The 24,068-nt window shown below is 35.1% G+C and overlaps 1 protein-coding gene across 1 annotated transcript in view; it reads right to left on the bottom strand.

The window, feature by feature from the left end:
* Positions 1 to 24,068, bottom strand: part of LOC131052329 (diacylglycerol kinase 4) — a 174,268-nt gene that overhangs the window by 107,450 nt on the left and 42,750 nt on the right. Inside the window, exon 5 of the mRNA XM_057986964.2 lies at positions 18,957 to 19,044. Coding sequence (XP_057842947.2) covers positions 18,957 to 19,044 — 88 coding nt within the window. The remainder of the gene's footprint in view (positions 1 to 18,956; positions 19,045 to 24,068) is intronic.

The following is a 24,068-nucleotide window of genomic DNA, read 5'->3' on the forward strand; positions in this document are numbered from 1 at the left end:
GTATTATTAATCCCGATAGTATCGAGCTCCGAAAATTTTTGATGCATAACTAATGAACGGTGATTAGTGCATACGAAGAGTCATGTTTACGTAGGGTCATGACTCTACGTGGCATAAGTCATGCCCCTACGTAGACATGACCTTCACCGTTATATATATATACAACAACATCAACACTTGCTGGGACATAATCAATAATAGTGGCAATTACGTCTACAGCAAGCAGTTGATAATAAATCAGATATTATTTGACAGAATCTAATACATATATATCAAATATACATTGAAAGAAAGATTATTGTTTTCTCTATCACTGATCTATATTCCTTAACATGGTATCAGAGCCAAGTTGGTAGAGAAATAAATAAAAGATAGTGACATTTTTAATTAAAATTCAGACTTGCATTCAGAATCAAAGGAAGAACAATCATGGTGAACAATGTTAGAGTGGAGGATAGACTTGAAGGCTCATCCAACTTTGTCTCATGGAGAATTCGAATAAAAGCAATTCTTCAAGAACTTGAACTAGATGCATACATAGAAGAAGATACAAAGATGCCCGAAGACGAACCAGAGAAAACAACCTGGAAAAGACACAACAACAAGGCTAAGAAAATAATAATTGATGCTGTCAAAGATCACATTCTTCCAACCATATCAAAACTAACTACAGCTTATGATATGTTCAAGACCATTCAAAATTCATATGAAATAAATAATGCGAGCAGATTGCTCACTTTAAAACGGCAATTAATGCATATCTACATGAACAAAGGAGAAACAATCACATCCTATTTCATGGGGATTTCAGAGTTGAAAGACCAATTGTCAACTATTGGAAATAATGTAGATGATATGGAGCTATCTCTAATAGCACTTAAGAGATTACCATCCAGTTGGGAATCCTTTATTCAAGGCATTAGTGCTCGACCGACACTACCGAAATTCGATTAACTCAAGAACGATTGCACTCAAGAAGAATCTCGACTAATTACAAGAGGGATGGGTCCAAACAAAGAGGGAGAAAATCAAGCACTACATGCTAACACAAGCAACAAAGGGAAGAAAAAGAAGTTCAAACGGAAGAGAGGAAATAATCACAAAAATAGAGACTTCTCCAAGGTTCAATGCTACATGTGTGATAAATTTGGACACGCTCATAGGTTCTGCCCAGAAAGAAAGAAAGCCCAAGCAACCATAGCTGAAGTCAAGGAAGTAGAGAATCCTCTATTCTTCTTAGCCTTATCAAGAGAACTAAACTCAAACAAACATATGTGGATAATCGATAGCGGAGCTTCACGACACATAACCGGATTTAGAGATCAATTTGAAACCTTTGAAGGGCACTCAACTGAAGAAGTTACAATTGGAGACAATTCTACCTATCCAGTGAAAGGAATTGGGACCTGCTCAATTCAATTAAGAACAAGAGTTACATTACAATTGAAAGATGTTTTTTTTGTACCGGGTATCAAAAGGAATTTGGTCTCTATTTCAGGACTAGCTGATCAAGGATATCGCGTCACCTTCCATGAAGATAAAGTTCTACTCTGGCCTAAAAACTCCAACATAAAGAATGTTATTCCTATAGGATCTAGAGATGGTAGTTCATATAAACTATGTAATGCTCAAAAACAAGCACTAAACCTTGAAGTATCAAATTCTAATGAAATTTGGCATAAAACATTAGGACATCTTCAATTTAGTGCTCTACCTTCTATAGGAAAGATCACCACAGGATTACCCAATCTAAAAACTGATCATGTTGGAACTTGTAAAGGATGTGCTCTAGGGAAGAACTCAAAAGGGTCTTTTCTTCAAGTGAACACAAATCAAAAGTTGTACTAGAACTTGTCCACACTGATTTGTGTGGTCCAATGTCATTACCATCACTAGGGGGATTTTTGTATTATGTGATATTTGTTGATGATTACTCTAGGAAAACTTGGATCTAGTTCATTAAACTCAAAGAATCGGATGAAGTGTTATCGAAATTCAAAGACTTTAAAGCCTTAGTGGAAAATCAAACTAGGAAGAAAATAAAGACTCTAAGATCAGATAATGGGGGTGAATATATCTCTGAAAATTTTAAAGAATTCTACATTTCTGTTGGGATTAAGAGGGAGTATACAGTACCTTATAATCCTCAACAGAATGGAGTTGCAGAAAGGAAAAATAGAACTATCATCGAAGCCGCTAAAGCCATGATGCATGATCAAAATCTACATATCTCATTTTGGGTTGAAGCCTCAAATACAGCTGAGTACATTCAAAACAGATGCCCTCATTCAATCTTAGAGAATATAACACTTGAAGAAGCCTTTACAGGGAATAAACCAGATTTAAGCCATCTAAGAATCTTTGGTTGTCACATGTATATTCACGTTCCTAAAGAAAAAAGGACCAAACTAGAACCCTTCAGGAAGAAAGGCATATTTGTTGGCTACAGTGAAACCACTAAAGGATACAGAGTCTATATTCCAAGACGAAGATCTATTCAAATCAGTAGAGATGTCAAATTTGAAGAAGATGTTGCTTATAAACTCTCTCTAAGTGCAGAAGATGATCAAACCACAGAATCAAATGAAAATCCTACAATTGAGAATCAGAGGGAGAATAGCATAGAAGATCATGAACCTCAATTATCTAATTTTGAGAATGCTGAAAATCCTAACAACAAGAAAAGACCACTATGGGCAAGAAAGATGATTGAAGAAAATAATGTGGAACCTGATGAAATCTTCAAAGAGAATAAGAAAACAAGAAGTCAATCATGCTATGTTGCACTCATGACCAACCTTACAAAATCTGAACCATCAAATGTTGAAGAGGTTTTAACATGTCAAGCTTGGAAAGATGCAATGAGTGAGGAATACCAATCTATCTTAAAAAATGATGTCTGAGACATTGTACCTAGACCAAAAGACAAATCAGTTGTCTCTTCAAAGTGGTTATTCAAAATCAAATATGCACCAGATGGTAGTATTGAAAAACACAAAGCCAGATAAGTTGCCAAGGGGTTTTCTCAAAAGGCTGGAATTGACTACGAAGAGACATTTGCTCCAGTTGCCCAATATGTAGTACCCCTTCTCGATCGAACTTGTTAGACTCATATTTTACTGCAGTTTACTTTCAATGGATACATTGCTACTATGTGTTATTCAGACTTATTGATATTATTTCATGCTTTAAACTGGATATGTGATGTATGCTTTATTTACAGTATTTCAGTACTTGTGATTAGTATTATGTTTATGGATTATGTCATGGACTGACACTTTTACCTTCCTTATGCGATGTGTTATGTATATGTTGCGTGTTTGCAAGTGTATTGGATGCAAGGGGATGATTTTCCTTCACTCACTCCGGTGAGACAGGGAAAGTCACGATTCTCGTTCATCGGTGTGTATGTCGTGTATTTTATATTTGTATATATGCATGTGTGGTTCGATAATGCAAGACATTGCAGGTACAAGTACCGGGTAGGTACGAGGTATCGTCTCCACCTAGCTTCACAGGTCTGAGCGTGCCTTATTTGTCCGATGGGAGTGGAGGAGATAGTGGTTGACCCTAATTTTACCCCAGCTACACTCTTGTGAGTGTCGTCAATTGGTCGTCCTTTCTGTTTGTTCGGCCTTCGAGTTTTGGTTTATTTGACTTTTTCAGAGTCTTTGTTTGGGTTTTCTCGATTTGCGTGCCCTAGTGGTTTAGATTGTTTAATTGAGTTTATGGCGTCATTTCATAGTTGGTATATTTAAATTATGTATTATTATGCGTTTGTGATTATAGATTTAATTAATTAAATGAAGTAATTAAATTTAGTTTGCAAATTGCATTATATTAGAAATATAATTTTATTTAAATTTAGTGGAAAATAAATAAAATTAATTGCATTTATTGTTCTCTAGATTTTAAAAATAAAATAGAGTTAAATTATTGCCTTAATTTCTTTTTGGAAAAGTTAATTAATTGGCATGAGAAAAGAAAAACAAAAAGAAATGATTTTTGCTTATAACTTTCCATTTACTTTTTTTGAAAATTAGAAAAGTAAATTCTTTTATTATTATATTAAATATTTTGTTTTTGGTGAAAAGATTTTCAACCTAAAAGTTTAGGTTAAATATATTTTACTTTTTATTCCTGGGAGTTCACGGGAAGGAGGCAGAGATTTTTGGGGAAAAATTATTTTGGATGCATATTTTTGGAGAAGGCAAAAATCTGGAGATTGTTTGAGAAGAAGGTTTTGGTTTTGGTTTGAAAATCTGGTAAAGGTTTTGGTTTTGGTTTGGAAATCTGGTTGCAGGATTCAAGCTCTCCAACAAATTGCTTCCTGGAAAGCTTCACAGGTTGGATAGTTTCTTCCTTGTTTTGTTTACAAAAAATTTATATTTCTTCCCCTTCTTTTGTATGCTGTGTGAAAAATTGGCTAAATGATTGCAGTGGTTTTGAATTAGTTGTTATGAGATTCAATGAGAATCTCAATCCATTTTGATTAAAAATGCAACTCCAATCTCTTTCTGATTTATTTCATGTTAAGTTTTTGGTTTAAAATCAATTCTTCCATTTTTGTTTATGGATGGAATTTGATTTTCTGTATGTTGTTTTTAAATTTGTAAAATTGGGGGAGTTATGCTAGCAAAATTTTGTCAAAATTTCCCTCTTGTGCTTCCAATTAATTTTTTTCTTCCTGGAAGTTTCAAAATTTGGAGGAAATTCTGAGTTTAAATTCCTCTTCTTCCATTCTTGTTTTGGCTCAAAAATGCAATTGGGGATTACCAATCTTTTTAATTTCTAGCCAATCTGACTTTGTGGAAGAAATTGTTTGGGATTTGATGTTTTTCCCAATCTCTGTTTTGTCTCAGAGATTGAGTTTTCTGGTATATTCCTTTACCAGTAATTATTTTGTGTAATTTTAGTTTCATTCCTTTTTAAAATTATTATTATGCTGTGATATTTTTTTGACTCTGTTGTCTCAGAGTGGGAGAATTAAATATCTGTTAAAAATTTAAAAATTAAATCTCTGTTTAAACTTAAAAATTTAATTTAAAATTTTTTTTAAAAAATATATAGATTTTTGGGGTTGCATGGCAGGGAGCTGGGCTCAACCCAGCCACGCACCCCTGAGCAGCTTGCTGCTCTCCCCATATGTGGGGATAGCAGCAGCACTGCTACCCCATATATGGGGATAGCAGCAGCGCTGCTACCTCATATATGGGGTAGCAGGCTTGCTGCTACCACGTATATGGGGTAGCAGCAGAACATATACATGGTAGCACGCTGCTGCTGCAGCAGTGGGCCATGGGCCCCACCACTCAGTCTTTTTTTTTTTTTTTTTTTTAATGTTTTTTTTAATTATCAAATTAATTTAATTAATATTTTTTTTTAAGTTTTTTTTTATAAAAAAAAAATAATAATAATTAGATTATTAAGTATTTTGTTATTTCAATTTATTGGGGCATTAAAATATACTTTGTTGGGAAATTAAATTTTCATTTTAATATATATATTTTAAATGTGATATATTTATATTCGATGAATATATACTCATGTACTTATATTATATTATTATATATATATATTTAATTTGAAATTTAATTTATTTTATTGAAATCATATATTAGGGTTCTTTTATTAATTAACCATGAATATATGTTAGGGGGTAAATTTATGTGGTTAAATTTAGCCTTATTGGACGAATGACAACTCTGAATTTCTTTTATCAATATAGTTGTATTTTCTAATTCTCTGGAATATTATATAAAAATAATAATAATAATTAGATTATTAAGTATTTTGTTATTTAAGTTTATTTGGGCATTAAAATATATTTTGTTGGGAAATTAAATTTTCATTTTAATATGTATATTTTAAATGTGATATATTTATATTCGATGAATATATACTCATGTACTTACATTATATTATTATATATATATTTAATTTGGAATTTAATTTATTTTATTGAAATCATATATTAGGGTTCTTTTATTAATTAACCATGAATATATGTTAGGGGGTAAATTTTATGTGGTTAAATTTAGCCTTATTGGACGAATGACAACTCTGAATTTCTTTTATTAATATAGTTGTATTTTCTAATTCTCTAGAATATCTATAATTGCAAGTATTTAATGCTTTTGGCTGTTTAAAGAAAAGATTGCTTGTATTAGGATCTTAGTGTAAATGGTTTTTGTGGTCAAAGCTTATTTACGTTGCAATTCTGGTTTGAGTTGTCGTTATGTCATATGGTTGTTATACCCTAAGTCACCAAGTTCGGCCAAATTTCATCCTTGAAGTTCGAAATTCGCTGAACTTCGAAAAAAAAAAATTCGTTGAAATTCGCCGAACTTCAAAAAAAAAAAAAAAAAAATTTTTGGCCTTCTTCTTCTGTTAATATTTTTTAAACACATCTTCAGTCTGTCATGAGTCGCGGCCTGCAGGAGAAGTAGTCGCGGACCCGTGATAGTCGCAGCCTGCAAGAGAAGTTCGCCTGCAATTTTTGCTTGTCGTTCATGCCCTAGCATATGTTTCCTATGGTTTATATTTTATAAATAAGTCATCTTTTTGTAACGATTTCAAATCTATTTATCAATGTTAAACTATTTAGGCAATTTTATAGATATATTACATATATTTATTAAAACAATTTAAAAATTACATATGGCGAATTTAATTCGAATTTTATACATTTCGAATTTTTCCCTCATCGAACTTCATTCGAATTTCAAAGTTGTCGAACTTCGAATTCGAATTCGAACCTGGTGACTTAGGTTATACCCCTTGGTCAGGGGATGTTGTGTAATCCTGTTGATGTGAGCCATTGTGTGTTTAGTTCCAAATGGTCAATTCTGGGTTATTAATTTGTGTATCCTTCACCTGTAGTTTTGTCAGGATTAGATATGGCTGTCAGTTTCGCCATAGGGTTCTCGTAGAGGGACCGTTCCTATTAGTGTCCTATGAGAGAGTGGCTTTCGGGCGGGGGCCGCACCCGAAGAGGATGGCAGGATAACCCCTCGAAAGTCAGTTAATAAGTGATAACCTAATAATTGATTAGGGGGTGGGTAGTTATAATGTTAATTAAGATATTGTACCTCGCACATGGTTGAGTGCTTGTTTAGGCTCAAGATGTTGTGAGAAGGCCTAGAATGGCATACTTACCACCTTGTCCTCACGAAGGGTTGGTAAGGTCCGCATGATACTTGGATGGAGCTGGGGGTTCGAGAAAGGTTACCAGGATAACCCAAGATGGGGGCCAGGACCTATGGAGACCTACCTAGGGTAACCATCTTAAGCCATGTGATGACACTCTCTCTTTAGGGTCACTAGTGTTGTGTGAGTTGAGACACTTGAGTTTTGCGGAGTCATGTTGTACTGTCGTACTTGTGTTGTTTTGCTTGCTTGAGGGTCTCCTGCTATCTCCTAGCACGGTGGGGTGGTTCCATTTTGGGATCACATGGTGAGGTGGTAGTGCCACTTCCCATCGGATATCTTTGTTCATACCTTCATGCGAGGATTGGCTTCGCTGGTGTTTCTTGGTTCGTGATTTTTGTATCAGCTCATGTTCGAGATTATTGTATATTTGAGACCCACGTGGTCATTGTATCAGTAAACTATGTAACCTTGGCATTGTAACCTATGTATTTCATTTGTCCTTTTGGAAGCCATGTAATTATTGAATATTGTAATCTTAATTCAATGGAATGTATGTTATTTCAATTATCTTTCTTCTTATGTGTAAATGAATCAAGGAAAGTAAATATAATGTTAACACTTTAAATCTTTCAATGTGGAAATCAGTTTTATGAGTTTGATTTAATTAATGCACTTAATCTTTAAAAAAAAAAAAATTCTTTCACCCTCAAGTTGCCTTGTAGTGTGGTATTGCTTTAGGGTTTCTGGCGGGGCATTACAAACTTCTGTAAGAACCATTATTGCCATTGCAGTGTCTAAAGGGTGTAAGATACATCAAATGGACGTAAAGACCGCATTTTTGAATGGTGTTATTGAAGAAGGAAGTATATATAGAACAACCTGAAGGCTTTGCTACACATGATAAAAACCTCTATATGTGTAAACTGAAAAAAGCTCTCTACGGCCTTAAGAAAGCTCCCAGGGCATGGTATGAAAGGATAGATAGTTATCTCTCCAAGTTAGGGTATTCCAAAAATGAAGCAGATCCTAACATATACTTCAAAATATTAGATGGTGGCATGTTAATACTTGTTCTCTATGTTGATGACTTGTTGATAACAGGAGAAGATCATCTTATTGCAAAATGCAAACAAGATCTTGTGGCTGAATTTGATATGAAGGATCTAGGTCTTCTGCACTATTTTTTGGGTCTAGAAGTATGGCAAAAAGAGAATTATATTTTCCTAAATCAAGGAAAATACACCACTGATATCTTGACCAAATTTGGTATGATGGATTGTAAACCTTTATCCACCCCAATGGAAACAAATCTGCATAAGCTCAAAAGTGAAGCAGTAGATTCAGAACCTACAGATCCTACATACTATAGACAGATTATTGGATCTCTTATGTACCTGGTAAACACTCGCCCTAATATTTGTTACGCTACTAATGTGCTAAGTCATTTCATGTGTGAACCCAAGAAGATTCACCTAATGGCTGGTAAGCATATTCTGAGATACTTGCATGGTACTATTGGACTTGGCCTGAAGTATGAAAATGTTGAGATACAACTCCAAGGGTATTCTGATTCCGACTGGGCAGGCAGTTCCATTGATCGTAAAAGTACAACGGGGTGTTGCTTTAGTCTTGGATCGGCTATGATATCCTAGTTTAGCAGAAAATAGTCAGCAGTCGCTTAGAGTTCCACTGAAGCCGAATATATGGCAGCCTCCATGGGAGCCCGTGAAGCAGTGTGGTTAAGGAAATTGCTAGTTGGACTATTTGGGAAGCCCCTGAAACCCACTGTGATCCACTGTGATAATCAAAGTTGCATCAAACTTTCTGTAAATCCCGTTTTTCATAATCGATCCAAGCATATAGAAATCCCTTACCACTACATAAGAGATATGGTAGACAGAGATGTTATCAAATTGACCTACATCAGCACTGAAGAGCAAAGTGCCGACATATTCACCAAACCTCTTGCAAAGCTGAAAGTGGAGTACTTTAGAGGTAAACTTGGTATGACTAAATTATAAATGAAATTTCTGATATTGAATCTCAGTCATATGTAACTTGATATGTTCATGAATATTTTTGATGCAATATTGCAATTGTGTGTTATGTCATGAAAGGTGACGATCTTTCATTCTATGTATGTAAGATCACTATTGTAAGGTGACGACCTCAACAATAGCCTGATCAAATATCAAGATTGACTACATTAAGTTGCTGTCTAGGAATGTGTCGGAAATCTTGATACTAAATTTGTTATATTGAGTTATTGATTTGTTATCTTTAAGTGTTGTTCCAAACTGTGTCAGAAATTATGATAACAATCATATCATGATTGAGTACATTAATTTGCTGTCCCAGAATGTGCCGGATGTCATGATAACAATCATATCATGATTGACTACATTAATTTGCTGTCCCAGAATGTGCCGGATGTCATGATACCAAAATTATTGCACCTGTGATAATGACAATTTTATAGTTGTCACTAAGATCAAGGTTGTTATCTGATAGACTTCATGTAATTGTTGTCCCAGAGTGCTGGATATCAGATAATTCATATCTCCCTGAGATATGAAGTATTTCACTGGCAAGCATTACTGAGTGAATGTATATGCTTATGCTAAATGAATATATATCTAGAATGTTATTCCTTAAAACATAATTATGAAATTCAATCCTCTTTTGCTAAGAGGGAGTGTTAAGGATGTAGCCTCATTCGGATTGAAGCAAGCAATATATTATGATACATATGTATATGTATGTTTGAATAGAAACACATATATATACATATCTATATATTTAATGAAAGAAACATTAACATATTATTATTGCATCCAATGACTTTCAAATAACATTAACATAGTATTATTAATCCCGATAGTATCGAGCTCAAAAAATGTTTGATGCATAACTAATGAACGGTGATTAGTGCATACGAAGAGTCATGTTTACGTAGGGTCATGACTCTACGTGGCTTATGCCCCTACATAGACATGACCTTCACCGTTATATATATATACAACAACATCGACACTTGCTGGGACATAATCAATAACAGTGGCAATTACGTCTACAGCAAGCAGTCGATAATAAATCAGATATTATTTGACAGAATCTAATACATATATATCAGATATACATTGAAAGAGAGATTATTGTTTTCTCTATCACTGATCTATATTCCTTAACAAGATTGACCAGAAATAACAGAAAAATTTGAATTTGAGCATTCAAAAAAAATTACACCAAAGTTGATAAATATGCATCCATTTGTACATGTGGTCTTCTAACAATATAGAAGAAATAAAAGGTACAAAGGAAACTAACTATCAATCTGAAAATAACTCTCTACAACATAAAAGAAAATATATCTAAAAGGGCAGGTCAATAAGAAAATTTCAGAGAACATAGACCAAGAACTTGCAAAATACATTCACTTATAAAAGGAGTCTTTTATAAACAAACAAGAAAGCAAAGTGCAGAAAGGAAGATAACTACAATAACGTGGAAATCAAACGAAACTATTGTTCAACAAGAAATAAATCTATCAACAAAGCAGATGTCCTCTCCCTATGTCAAATGTCGTTCACTCAAGTGGCAATCATCCAACATAAGAAGAGTAGGAGCGACCTTTGGCATCAGTATCAAGAATAAAAACCTCCTGCTTTTACTGATGTCAGAAATAAAAATTGTAAAGTATTTCCCAGTACAACGTCTACATGACAAGCAACTCCATTTCCCTTGTCTACTCTTCTTGCACAACTACTTGGAAGTTTCTCTCATAGCTGTCTCGATCCACCTAACTTTATCATGACATCAACTTATAGCCTTGTTACTTATTTTTTGCTTTTTAGGCCAATATACCTCTATAAGGAGTCCTAGGTCTTTTAAAGAGTTTATTGCAGGGCTTTTAAAAGAGTAAGAAGGGAGAAAAGTTATATCATATACCTTTGATTTATGTTGATAATTTTTTTAAAAGACTAAATATTGACCTCTTTCTTTTGTCAAAAGCCTTAAAATTTTCCAAAAAATAACTATTGCATGGAATGTATTAGAGATTCAAAATGGTTATCTCCACGTTGCTTGAGGTCAAAAGGAAAACCTCAAGCAAACTCTTTTCCATCGCCTCTACCGTGCTCAACTGAGTCTTAACTGAGTTAACTCCGGTTTACAAATTAAAGCTCAAGTTTTCATACAAAAAAGACTTGTTCTTTGAGAGTTTCTTTTATGGCAGACTCATAATGGCAGCCAGATCTCCTTCAATCTCTCCAGCAGAGTATTAAGAGCCAATCTAATGCTTATTTTATGCTTTCATCTTCAGTCTATCCAAAAAGGGAGGTGTTTATTCAAAGCGCTTTCCAATTTTCAAGGAATTTAGGAGTTATTTCAGGGGTTTTGACATGGAATGTGCTTCAATAATGGTGGAGAGGCCATTGTAAATCATGGAGATTATTATCATCAAGCCATGCAAAGATCATGAACGCCATGCTTTGTCAAGAGTCAAGACACATCTGCCTTATCTCACTGAAACCCTCTCATTGTCATTCATGAAAATAAAGTCATTTTTGCATACACATGAAGGGTTTTGCTTCTTTTGTTCCTGAGACAAAATCATGGTTGTGAAAGAGTAGCATAAGTATGAGAAAATACATTTTTTTGCTCAAGGTTTTAAAGGTATGACAGCCAATAAAAGGGAGACTTGATTCCAGTCTGAGACAGCATGACAGTAGCATGAAGAGGAGTGTAAGATTATAGGCACCCAGGCCCTCAAAAGTAAAAAATCCAGTGAGAAAATGACAGTGAACAGGGAGGATACATAGCTGGAAAGTTGACAGTCTCAGACCGAAAGAAAATGAATCACCATGACAATCCAAGGCAATCCTTTAGTGTATAGAGGATAGTTACAGCAGCAAAAAACCTAAGTGACAGGACAGGGTATGGAAGGAATTCTCTTCAAAACCATTGAGTGACAGAGGCAATGAGAACATGGTCCTTAGGTGTAATCAAAACAAGATAACCTCAGATTAAATCACAATCCTATAAACAATGTATGGCTAGAAATGACAGTAATTGTGTTAGCAGGTCATGAGAGGTCAGTCCATAAACACAGGAGTGCAAGCAGTGGTATTATAATAATGGTCTTGTTCATAATGGAATAAAGGCCAGAGATCACAAAGGATGCGGTACCAGATAACATGTACATTGGAGCCTTGAATGACAATACATTTTAGGGCAGTGGTGATGCAACGAATAGGCCTACAACATTATTGGAAAAAGAGATATATAGACATAAGGGGCAGATAGTGGGAAATGCAATACCTTTTCCACATACATGACAATGAAAAGAGGACAGATTGTAAACTAAAAAGAGAACTTACAGTCACTAAAGGACTGTCCTAGGGCAGTCAACTAAGACTTCTAAAAGATGATAGAAAGTTTTCAAAGAAACAGGGAGTAAACATGTGTCAAGGCATATGTGACATTCAAAACCTCAAAGGGCATCAAATAGCAGTCACCACAAGGAAAATGATAGAAAAATGAGGAGCAAATCTTGGTGATATCAAACATGTCACCATGGTAAGAAGTACGGCAATTTCTTTTGAGCACAGAGAGCAGTCTTAAAAAGGCATGTTGAGGATTTATTCCATGATAGTGGTTACCAAACCACAGTGACATAGATCTTCAGATGGTAGTGAACAGCAAATGAAGCAAATGAAAGGAAATTTCCAAAGACTACACTCAATCATCTTAAATGACCCTTGTTAAATTACAGATGATAGTCTTATATAGTCTTTTGACAGTAAGACGGTTACTAAACCCATCATAAAACTTGTAAGAAAACACCATCTTCAAAACAGCGCTATGAAAGTTAATCCTCAATGAACTATGAGTCATGACAACTAGTGTTGACTGTAGAAGGAAAAGCCTTGAAAGATCATACATAAGTCCACAAGTCAACAAACTGAACACCTATAAATGACATTAAACAATGCATAGCTGCCCAAAAGAAGTATGTTAGTGATAAGTAAGAGATATCCTAAAGAAGGCATTCAAAGGCCTCTTATTGTATGCCATCATGAAGACCTAGTTCAACTCATCTACTGAAAACACATGTCAAAAAAACATGCAGCAGGCATTGGATGGCAGTTGGTAATGTTAAGGACATCATGCAAGCAGATAAGAGGAAGTTGGAGGTTGAAAATGAGTTCAAAGGACACATGAATCAATTTTAGGCCTATTTTTAAGACTCCACATGGGTAAAGTATCAGTTAAGGGGAGTCTTGGGAGCACATACAGCCAGTTTAGATCAGTTTTGACATCCATTATGTATACCTTTTCAGTTTGCACGACCAAAAAAGATATTTTTCATGCAAATTAATGAAGGAAAGCCAAAAATGAACATGCAATCAGTGTGAGCAGCTTCCAAAGCATCATGCAGATCAGAGGTGGGGTCAGCTTCAGTTTCATCTTTCAGTTAAGAAAGAGAGTTGTTTTTATAAAAAGCAAACTTTGTACTCTCTTTTTTCTCAGTTCTATATTTCTTGCTCCCAGCACACAAGAGAAGCAAAAGGCATTGTAACTCGGTATCAGATTTTTTTCAGTGTTAGAAGCAATTTATTTTCAATATTGTAAGCAATTTTCAGACTTGTAAAAGCAGAAACTCCTTTATTTCAACAAAAAAGCAGCACTTATCCTTCTCAAAATTTCTTGTCTTATGTTTTGAATGAATGATTTGATGCAATTTATGTGATTTATATACAAATCCTCAAATTTTGTATAATTCAAACAAAATTGATGTAAGAAAATACATGATTAGTACAGGTCATAGGCTGTGTTAATTGATTTCAATAGGTTGAAGTTGTGAAAATCAACAGTTTTCCTTCAAGAAAACATTGAATCCAAACCGTTCCTGTGAAATACTGATATATTACATATTCAAATTGAGTTGTGAAAAGACAAAAACTCCTTTATTGAGATAGATTGTGAGACAGAGCAGCAAGTAGATCTTCAAAATTCAGTGCATCACCTCCTAAGATCCATTGATTTTAATTCAAGTTATCCTTCTATCCCTTTTCCCATCAAATCAGTAATTTATGGGAGGTCCACCAGGGAAACCAGCCCTCTCTAGGGACTAATTTTCACCATAAGCAACCCACAACTTGAGGATGGTCCCATGTTTCACAAGATAGCTGAGTGTAAATCTTAGCCAAGAGTGCAATCTTAGCGATAACAAGCCTCATAAACAACATAACCTATATTCATTATATTCATTATACTATCTTAGAATGCAAAGCAAGGGCAATGTAAAATACTTGTTTGAGACTGTGTATACTAGAAAATATAGGACCATACAAACATATAGCTAATATCAAGAGTAATGACAAATCACTTGTTCAATGGAGAACAGAATGCTTCATGCAAGTTTAACTGTCCCTTTCTTGCAACAAGTCTTTTAAAGTTGCCTATAGTGTGGAGGGCATACAGTGTAGGGCAATGCAGGAGAAGACTGCAGAGCAGGAAAGAACTGTTGCATATATGTACTTTATCCATTCAAGCTCAAGTATCCTTTTTACAATGTAGTTGAGAGTTAAGATCACATCATGTGTAGGTAAGGCTCAATATAAATATATTTTGGTGCGTCCCTTATGTTGTATCCATTCAAAACTTTCATATTTTGTCAAGTTTTAATCTAGAATCTATCATTTACCTACCCCCAACATGTTCCAAAATCTTGCCTACTTTGCATTTTGTTGGTTCTTTTCTAACTCTCATGGGGATTATAAAGCACTCATCGAATATCAGACATGTACTAGTATAATTAAGTCAGTTTTGAAAATTTTCATGACTTCAGAATTGACACATCCGTAGAAAGAATCACATGCCTCATAAAGGAACCTAAATGTTCACAGAAAAATTGACAGACACAACCTCCTAATGATACCATTACCGTTTTTTGTTCTTTCCATGAGAGAAAACCACAATGCTTGATGCAGGAGCATTTATAATATCGACTTCTTAGAATTTTTGGAAATGTCCAAGTTTTTTGAATTTTTCTGGTTTATGTGACAAAACAAAAATTAAAACAGCAAACTGAAAATAATAGCTAGAAACTTATGATCAAACGCTCAAATGCTAATATACAACTTCACATACTAGGATCTGCTATATTATAAACCTTTCGATCTGCTGTCCTTCGACCTCTTCAAATTCTGATCACACTTTGATGAAGTTGAATCCAATGAAGCACAATTATAATCTCTAAATGAGATTATCAAGCTGAGTGCTCTTGGGTAATCTTCAACACCTGCAAATATTGTTTTCTTCGAGGGATTTTGTCCTCAAAAAGCTATGGCTTTCACAACCAGCAAACCCTCGCGTCAGCTCTCTTCATGAAATTTGCAAATAAGAATGAATAAAATAAACTCTCAAATGAGCTTTTATATCTCTCACAAAGACCACGTCCCACTTGGCTTTGTAATCATTTAAATTATTTTCTTTTGATGTTTTAAAAATCTCCATAGTTGGTGTCCACTTTATGACTTATTAAAAAGTCACTTTCTTAAATGACTTAAAAATCATTTTAACCCCCCTTTATGTTGTCATATCATAAAGTCATTTAATATAATTAATATTATTACAATCAATGCTTGATAAGACTTTAATAAATTAAATTAAATAATTAAACCTTGATAAATGCCTATAACAATTCATGAAACTAATCTTGCCAACTTTCCAGATATAACTATGATGTCCACTAATCTTCCGGTGACTTACTATAAATAGTAAGTATGATCCAAACATCCAACTGACTTACTAAACATAGTAAGTGTGTATCAAAGAGCCCTCAATGATTTTAGGAAGGCATACCACAAATAAACTGGTACACTGAAATGAAGAATATTGAGATAAGCACCAAAAGGTCAGTTGAAGAGCCATTGAACACCCTTAGAAGGGTCCCCTAATCACCATGTTAGCCTATAGGGACCAAAGTCATAGGCTAACCTCTAGAAATAGTTAATGCTTAAAAAGGGGAAATTACACTTACAAACACATCTTTTGGACCCTATGTTGTGTTCATGTATTGAACACTGCATTGAAAGACATGGGGAAAATAGATTGGGTGAAGCAAGTGGTGACAAAAGCTAGAGACATTCAAATGTTCATTTGCAACCACCACACCTCGCTCTCTTTAGGACATTTTCAAAGGAGTTTCTCAAACCTATTGAGACAAGGTATGCCACTTACTTCATTTTGATAGAGAGGATGCTTGAAATGAGTGAATTCAAAGAGGACTTGATGGTATAATTCAAGCTCTACTCAAGGAAAATCCATCAAACAAAACATCCTTAATAACAATTGGTGGTCCACTATGAGGTAAGACATCGGTGATTTTATTATTAAATTGTTGAGGACTCTAATTTTGATGTAGTGTTGGGAGATGCAAATTAGGGGCAGCAGTGTACTTTGTTTTTTGTTTTTTTTGTATTTTCATATCGCAATTGAAAGTGAAACTATACGGCAGCAATGTAGCCTTTGGGCATTTTGTTATAAGTTTATAACCTGTTTGTTATTTTTTAATATCACATGCATATTGACAATGAATTCTGAAAGCACTTTGAATTAAGTATTTGAAAATTTAATGTCTCAATTGAACACAAATTTTATATGTTAAGGTTCTATAATGTATAAGCATGCTATATCCATTTTTCATATGAATATTTAAAATTTTCCTATATATTTTCACTTCCCCTATATTTTAGATAGATGTCCCCTTTGCCATCCCCTAGCCATCCCCAAAAATGGCTTCGCAAAATCCAGGGACATGAAAACACGTTCCCCCATCCCGAAAACGCGGGGTAACATAGGTGATTACAACAAACCACTTATTCAGTGGGGTAAGTACATCAGCAAATATCAAAGCAACTCACTGGCGGTACTACTATCTAGTGATCCAATTCAGCAGTAAGACTATCCAAAGCATATAGGATTACTACATTGGCATCATAATCATCAAAATAAAAAGATTAACATGTTAATAACAAGTGCTAATGTAAATAAGAACGGCTGTAACACCCCACAACATTGACAGATAACATGAACCTAACAACCCAGCTATTAATAACCAATGTGATATTTTGATTGAATGAATAGCAAGGCTGGTGCAGTTCTGAAAATGCACTAAAAACATGCTGCTACAAGTCTGGACAGCTAGGGAGATACCCGGAAATCTCACCAACACACATCTAACACACACCCAAGCTGCAACTTCACTTGTAGCACTCCAAAATCACTTCAAAACTTGCCCAAACAGGAACTGAACAAACAAAACTGAACACACTAAACTGAACGATATATCAAACTGTCATAACAGAACTGAACACAATGAAGACAGTTAATTACTATAATTTGTCAAGTTTGAAAACTTAAAAGTTCCTCCAAAGCTAAAATTTACATTGAAAATCCTAAAGATCTGAAACCCATCTCAATTATCCTGAAAATATAAATGAAATATAACTTAAAGTATAAGAAAGATGTTAATTTCATGTATAGCCTCCTATAATCATGATAACTGCACGTGTATGGCTCATATTTGAGTGGATTGTCTTCAAACAAGATAGGTGCCTCTATTCAATATGAAACATCAACCAAAAGTGCAGAGCTTTGGTCCTAGAACCCTCATGCCACCCTCATAACCTAATCAATGCATGGTACACCTCCCACACAGCAGCAATCTACTCTCTTCAAACTGTACAGCCTGAAGATGTACTAAATATGGCATCCAAACATCATTAAAACACCATAAACCTCTAGAGGTATACCCACATAAACAGACAGTAAATATATGTACAGAGTGCCCTCAAAATGGTACAGCCCAGCAACAGAAAAACATCTCCAAATGGTGGGTGTGTGTGTGTGTGTTTGTACATTCCCCTAACATCCCAAAGTTAAGGAAACTTTTTATCATCCTCCTATCATCACCAAGTCCCAGAAACTCAAAGGAACACTAGCAATTTTTATATGAGAATAAAGTAAAGTGATGATAAAATCTTAAAGGAAAAGTCACTCTAGATATATGATTCATGACAATGACTAACATGGTTAATGTGCCAACCTCTAACCAAATGTCAGCCTTAAAACACTCAAATAATTTTAATATGCCTAATTTTATATTATGTTAACATTTATAAAAAATATTTGATTTACCCTCATTAAAAAAACAACATTAAGGAAAATTTTCAGTAAGGCTTGCACCGCAATCTCAGAAATGAATAAAAAATTGAACATTGATGAGACTCAATCATGAATTCTAACATGCTAATAGGAATATTGTTAAGCAAATCATTTGGTTAATATTTTTATTGTCATTAAGGGTCACAATATTAAGTATTAAAGTTGATATTTTTATTAAAAGAGGTACTGACCGTTCCTTAATACAATCACAATATATGCTTTTTCTATGTAATCCTATTCTTTCTCTAAAAGGGTACACTGACCATTCCTATTCTTTCTCTAAAACTCGAAAACAATGTCAACAATTAAAAGGGTATTGATCTGCAAACATAATCAATGCTTGTGAAATGCACAATATACAGAACAAAAGGTTGCATTTAGATATTAGCATATAATTTAACACAAAAATTCCATGATGTGAAAAAACATAAAGAAATAAAAACAAAAAACCATATAAATTTACTTTAAATACTACAAGATAAAATAAACTGACTAAAACAACCAAAAAGTCAATGCAATAGGTGAGACTTATCCAGAAGGGAAACGTATCAGAGGATCGAAGATAAGACAACCTGAGAAAGATAAGATTGTTCTTGAGTCTTTAGAGCATAAGGAAACTTTACTTCTTTCCCATCCCTAGTTTTCACTGTGACCTGCCAACTGCAACATTACAAAACAAACTTTACTCCTCCCAAAACAATAATGAAAAAGTGTCAGTAAGAATATATTTGTTCACCACTATTGTTTCCATTCAAGACAAGGCAAGCCTGAGTACAATCAAAAATTCGAATAAGAATCATATTTAGAAATGGAGAGAATATAAAACAATAAACTATAAAGAACAAGCTGCAGCATAATTAGCAATTCCGTAGCTACAAAAAACCATATGCTACCTCTAAAGCACATTCATATTGTGGCCAATACAAATCATTGACTACTAAAGGAATAACAAGACACAGCCAGCATGTCGACATTTCAGAAGGATTGTCAGTGCATCATAGCACTGAATCAGTGATGCAACTTAATACAATTTGCACTAGCAAAAACCCTTTGAAAGTTCTGCCCCTCCATAATCCCAAACATGTAATAATACAAGGTTGAGCGGGTGCACTTTCACCTTCTAAGGATTAGAATCCAATCACATGGAAGGTACTGATTTTCCATAAAAATACAGATGCTTAGAAAAATGTTATCCATTTGATCTGTTAATAAAATGGACATCAGATCTCTCAATCCAAGTTTCATCCCCAGAATATATCCCCTAATGGATATCCATGAATTATCATACCTCCCAATGATAGTATGCCACTATGCAGGATACAGTGCAAAGTAGTATGCCTTTGACAACCTTAAAAATCAAAACCAAGAAAGCATATTAGGAAAAGAAAAACAAGGGAGAATTACATACTCTACCAGACATATTCCTACTAGCATTGAAGACCAGGATATACAAGATTGATGAAAACATTGTTATACAAGCTAGCCTTAGCTGATCTGGCCTGACAAGTGGCCTTGGAACTCTAGAATCAAATCCAGGAACTCAACCCATAGGGAAATTAGCTAAGAAATGTTCAAACTGTAAATAAGAGACAAGTTCTTGTGCATTATTTACTAACAAATGGCATCATAATGATTACATGTCAAGATTCACTCTTAACTCCAACAAGTAGCTTTTCAAATGACAATCCATTACTCAACTCCCGTGATAAAACCTAACTGTTTGATATTCTCCTATACCATTTGAAAAGCCATCACTGAGAAGTTTCCCTACTCCATGCTTGGTTCAGCACTGTGGCTAGGCCCATATAACTAATATTGTGACTTCCTCCAAGAGACACTACACCTTGATTATCAGAAAAATACTGATTATCTGTCCTCTCTGAGGATTGCTCCACAGGCTCCACTCCATTCCGAACCCTGACCCAAACAATGCCTACACTCCACTAAAGCCAAAATAACACAAGATTTCCAAACCAGAGAGGAGAATCACGCCATACATCACATCACACATAGTTTTTATTATGATTTCACACTTTATAGTAATTGTTATGATTATATAAAGAGATTGATGATGGCACCAGTAACTTAACCATTTCAAGTTCAGACGGTGATACTTGGTGATCTCCAATTTTCCACAGCATTTGCTCTTTGGCATTGTTGTTCCCACTTCTTGGCAATATGTACTAGTTTCTTCAGCACTTGTGTTGCTGATCCCTTATTGTTTTGTATTTCATTTATTTTTCTTTTTGCTCTTCCCTTTACTGAGGCATTTCTAGGTTTCTCTTCCTAGAATTGTCTACTGTGAACTACTACACTATGGAGTCCTGTTGAGATAACTTTGGTCATCCATGGACATTAATATAATTTTGTTCTTTCTTTCTTTCTTTTCTCTGGGCTAAACCAGCATTAGTCATAGGAAATAGCATATGATGTACCCATTGGAAAACTTCATTTTGAGTCAAGTTTATCAACTAGAAATCCTCATTTTTCTACCCTTGATATTTTCCAAATCTTATCTTCTACACATCATCTTGTTGAATTTTTGCTACTCCATAAGATAATAAATTTGACCACTATGATAAATCAACACGTTGTTGAAAAAACAAATGAAAGATGCAACAAGATGTGCCAAGTAGAGAAATGTGCCAAAGCAAAGCAAAAGGGTGTGTGGATAGAGTTTTGGGGACATTTCATTGAAGTTAATGTATGTAATGATTTTGGTGCACACCCCAACAAAGAAGAAAAAGAATTTTCTACAATGTATTGGCATGCACCAAAAAGCATAGATGTGCCAATACCAAGGGTCGGTGTGTTTCACTATGAGGGTCGGTGTGTTTCACCATGTGCAGACAGAGAGGCTGAGGCTGTGGCTATGGCAGAGGAGGATAGAGCACGATCCGGCACAGTCACAACTGATGTTGATCATTGTGGCACCTCACAAGCGGAGACTATGGCTACTCAGTCATCCAGGACCTACCTTAGATGCCTTTGTAGGAGGCAGACAGACTACTCTGAGGCTGAGGCTGAGGATGAGCTAGAGCCTAAGCCATAGACTTGTTTTTGTTTACAGTTACATATATGTTTGGGAACATTTGACGTCATGGATTTTATATACATTTGACAACATTTATAACTCTATATATCTATGTTTTCTATTTCCTTCAGCTACATTACATTTCTACGCATGTGATGGATGTATGTTTATGTATGTTCGGATGGGCCCCAGCCTCTCTTCACATTCGGATGGGGGTGGAAGATAGAACATGGAATTAAATCGTTAAAAATCTCTAAATTTCAAGGGTTTTTTTATTTTGCCGAGTCATTGCCGAGTCATAGCCGAATCACGAGTCGAGTCGGCCTTGCTGAGTCTGAGCTGAATCCGAGTCTGGGAACTTTGGGTGCATGCCTAGCAATTGGTACATGCCTATACTCAACAAATCTCTAAAAATGCAACAAATGATTCTTGCTTAACGAAGAGGACATGTTGACATGAGGTGCAAAGAAGAATAGAAAATGCTTGCACAATGAAGGATGCTTTACTAAAAAAGGGATGATGTAAACACACTCCATGCAATGTTAAATGAGAAAATATTAGAGAGGGCGACAACATAGGAAGCCATAGCACTAGTCATTCATCCAAATTCTACAATAGAAACTAAGATAGATATGACAAGTATTATTAGCTCCAATCATAATCCTCATATACACAGCCCATTCACCTCTTCCAATTCAAGGAGATCCCAGTCACAAGACTTGTCTGTGCCCAGAAACATACATGGAACACAGCTTGAACTACAAGGTACAAGGTGGAACAAGTAGGTGCACAAGGTAATAGATAAGGCACATGCAAAATTTTGGTATTACAACAATGTGATATCCCTATACTGGCAATACGCACACCAATTTGGTAAACCTATCCAAGCCATGAAATTGTCTTATGAAGTAGGACATCACAATTTCATGGGGATCGAACCTTATGGTCAAGAAGTCCAACTCATGTCGAGTTTGCAATCTCCTTATACAGATCAGGGTTGCTTAACATTCAAGGGAGCATCAGTTTTATTCACAAGTTATTAATCCCCAACGATTAGTAAATTGGTTCAGTAAAGATTAAATGTGGATTCTGGAAAAGGCAGCAGTTAGTTACTAAAAGATGTCTTTTCACAAATGGCATGACCCAAGGAAAGGGCGTGATCCTTCAGCATAAAAGAAGGTGTATAAGAAGCCATTCGAAGGTAAAAAGGAAAGGGAGGAAGGAAAAATCTGGAAATACTATCGGCCCAAATACTAGAGGAAGTGAATCAGAATTTGCTATCAATAGTCAAAGAGTCAGAATTCAGCCCGTATCTCAGGAATATAGAGAAACAGCAGCCTCTGCAGGTGCAGTAGTAACGCAAGGATCAAGTTATATTATATTGTGAACATAGCCCATTCAATTCGGGTATATTGTCCACTGTAAACAATAAAATTCAGACAGCGATATAGTGGGTGATCAACATATATACATATGTACTTATTTTTACATAAAATAAATATTTATTTTCAGACTTCAAATTATTAGATTATATCAGTCTCTAATCGGCTTATACTGGAACTATTGTCTTCAAATAATCTTTCTTCAGCCAGCCAAGTAAAGGTGTTTCTATAGGGGACATCACAGTGGTATCAAAGCAATAATCCTACCATCTTGTGGAAATCCAGTTAATGCAAACTTATCAATGTAGAAGGGGCCAATCAGCCATGGCAGAACAAGTGGCAAATGAACTAAGAACATTCATGGAGCAGACTAATGAAAAATTTGTAAGGACAAACCAACGGATCCTTCAAGCTATCCAAAGCATGAACAGCAACAATGCAAGAGCTAATCAGAATGAAGGAGGAGATACCCATTCCAATCATTCTGAAAACGAACACTCAACACAAGTATCTACTCTCAGACCCTCCATGCCATCATTCTTTCCTAGAGAAGAACCTATGCCTGATGGAGAAGAACCAATGACTGAAAGTGTAGAAGAATTAGCAGAAATCTATGCAAGTTTGGATTCTGAAGTACAAGGGCATATTCCCTTTAAGGAGTACTATGATATCAAGACGAAGTTAACTCCAATAGAAGAAGACGACACACCAATAAAGACCTCAAGGCAAGGAAAAGTAAAATGTCCTTGCCCTACTTTGATGGTTCAAGGAAATTTAACGCCCGGTCATGGGTCCAGACACGGAACACATATCTATCACTAAGTCCTATGATGGAGGAAAATGCCATCAAGTTTGCCACTCTTCATCTAGCTGGGACAGCACACAATTGGTGGCATCATGGCCTTATCACTCAAGGTCATCAAAACATCACTACCTATAGTGAATTCACTCAAAGGCTCAGCAAAAGATTCGATCAAAGGCACCCGGAATGGTACTTCAAAGAATTAACTCTACTTGCTCAACAAGGAGCTATAGAAGAATGCCAAATAATTTCAAACATTAGCAGTCATGGTTCCCGATCTCTCTCAAGGAAGGCTTACCTATCTATTTGCGGAAGGACTCAAAGAGTCAATTAAAAAAATAGTAAACCCCTTGGATCCCCAAAGCTTGGGTGAAGCAATACAAAGGGCTATTAAGGTTGAAGCAAATTACTCCAAAGAAAACCCAAAAGATATGGTATCCAAAGAATCCTCGTAGAGATGAAGACT

The sequence above is a fragment of the Cryptomeria japonica genome, chromosome 2 (assembly GCF_030272615.1).
Source record: "Cryptomeria japonica chromosome 2, Sugi_1.0, whole genome shotgun sequence".
Classification (NCBI taxonomy): Eukaryota; Viridiplantae; Streptophyta; class Pinopsida; order Cupressales; family Cupressaceae; genus Cryptomeria; species Cryptomeria japonica.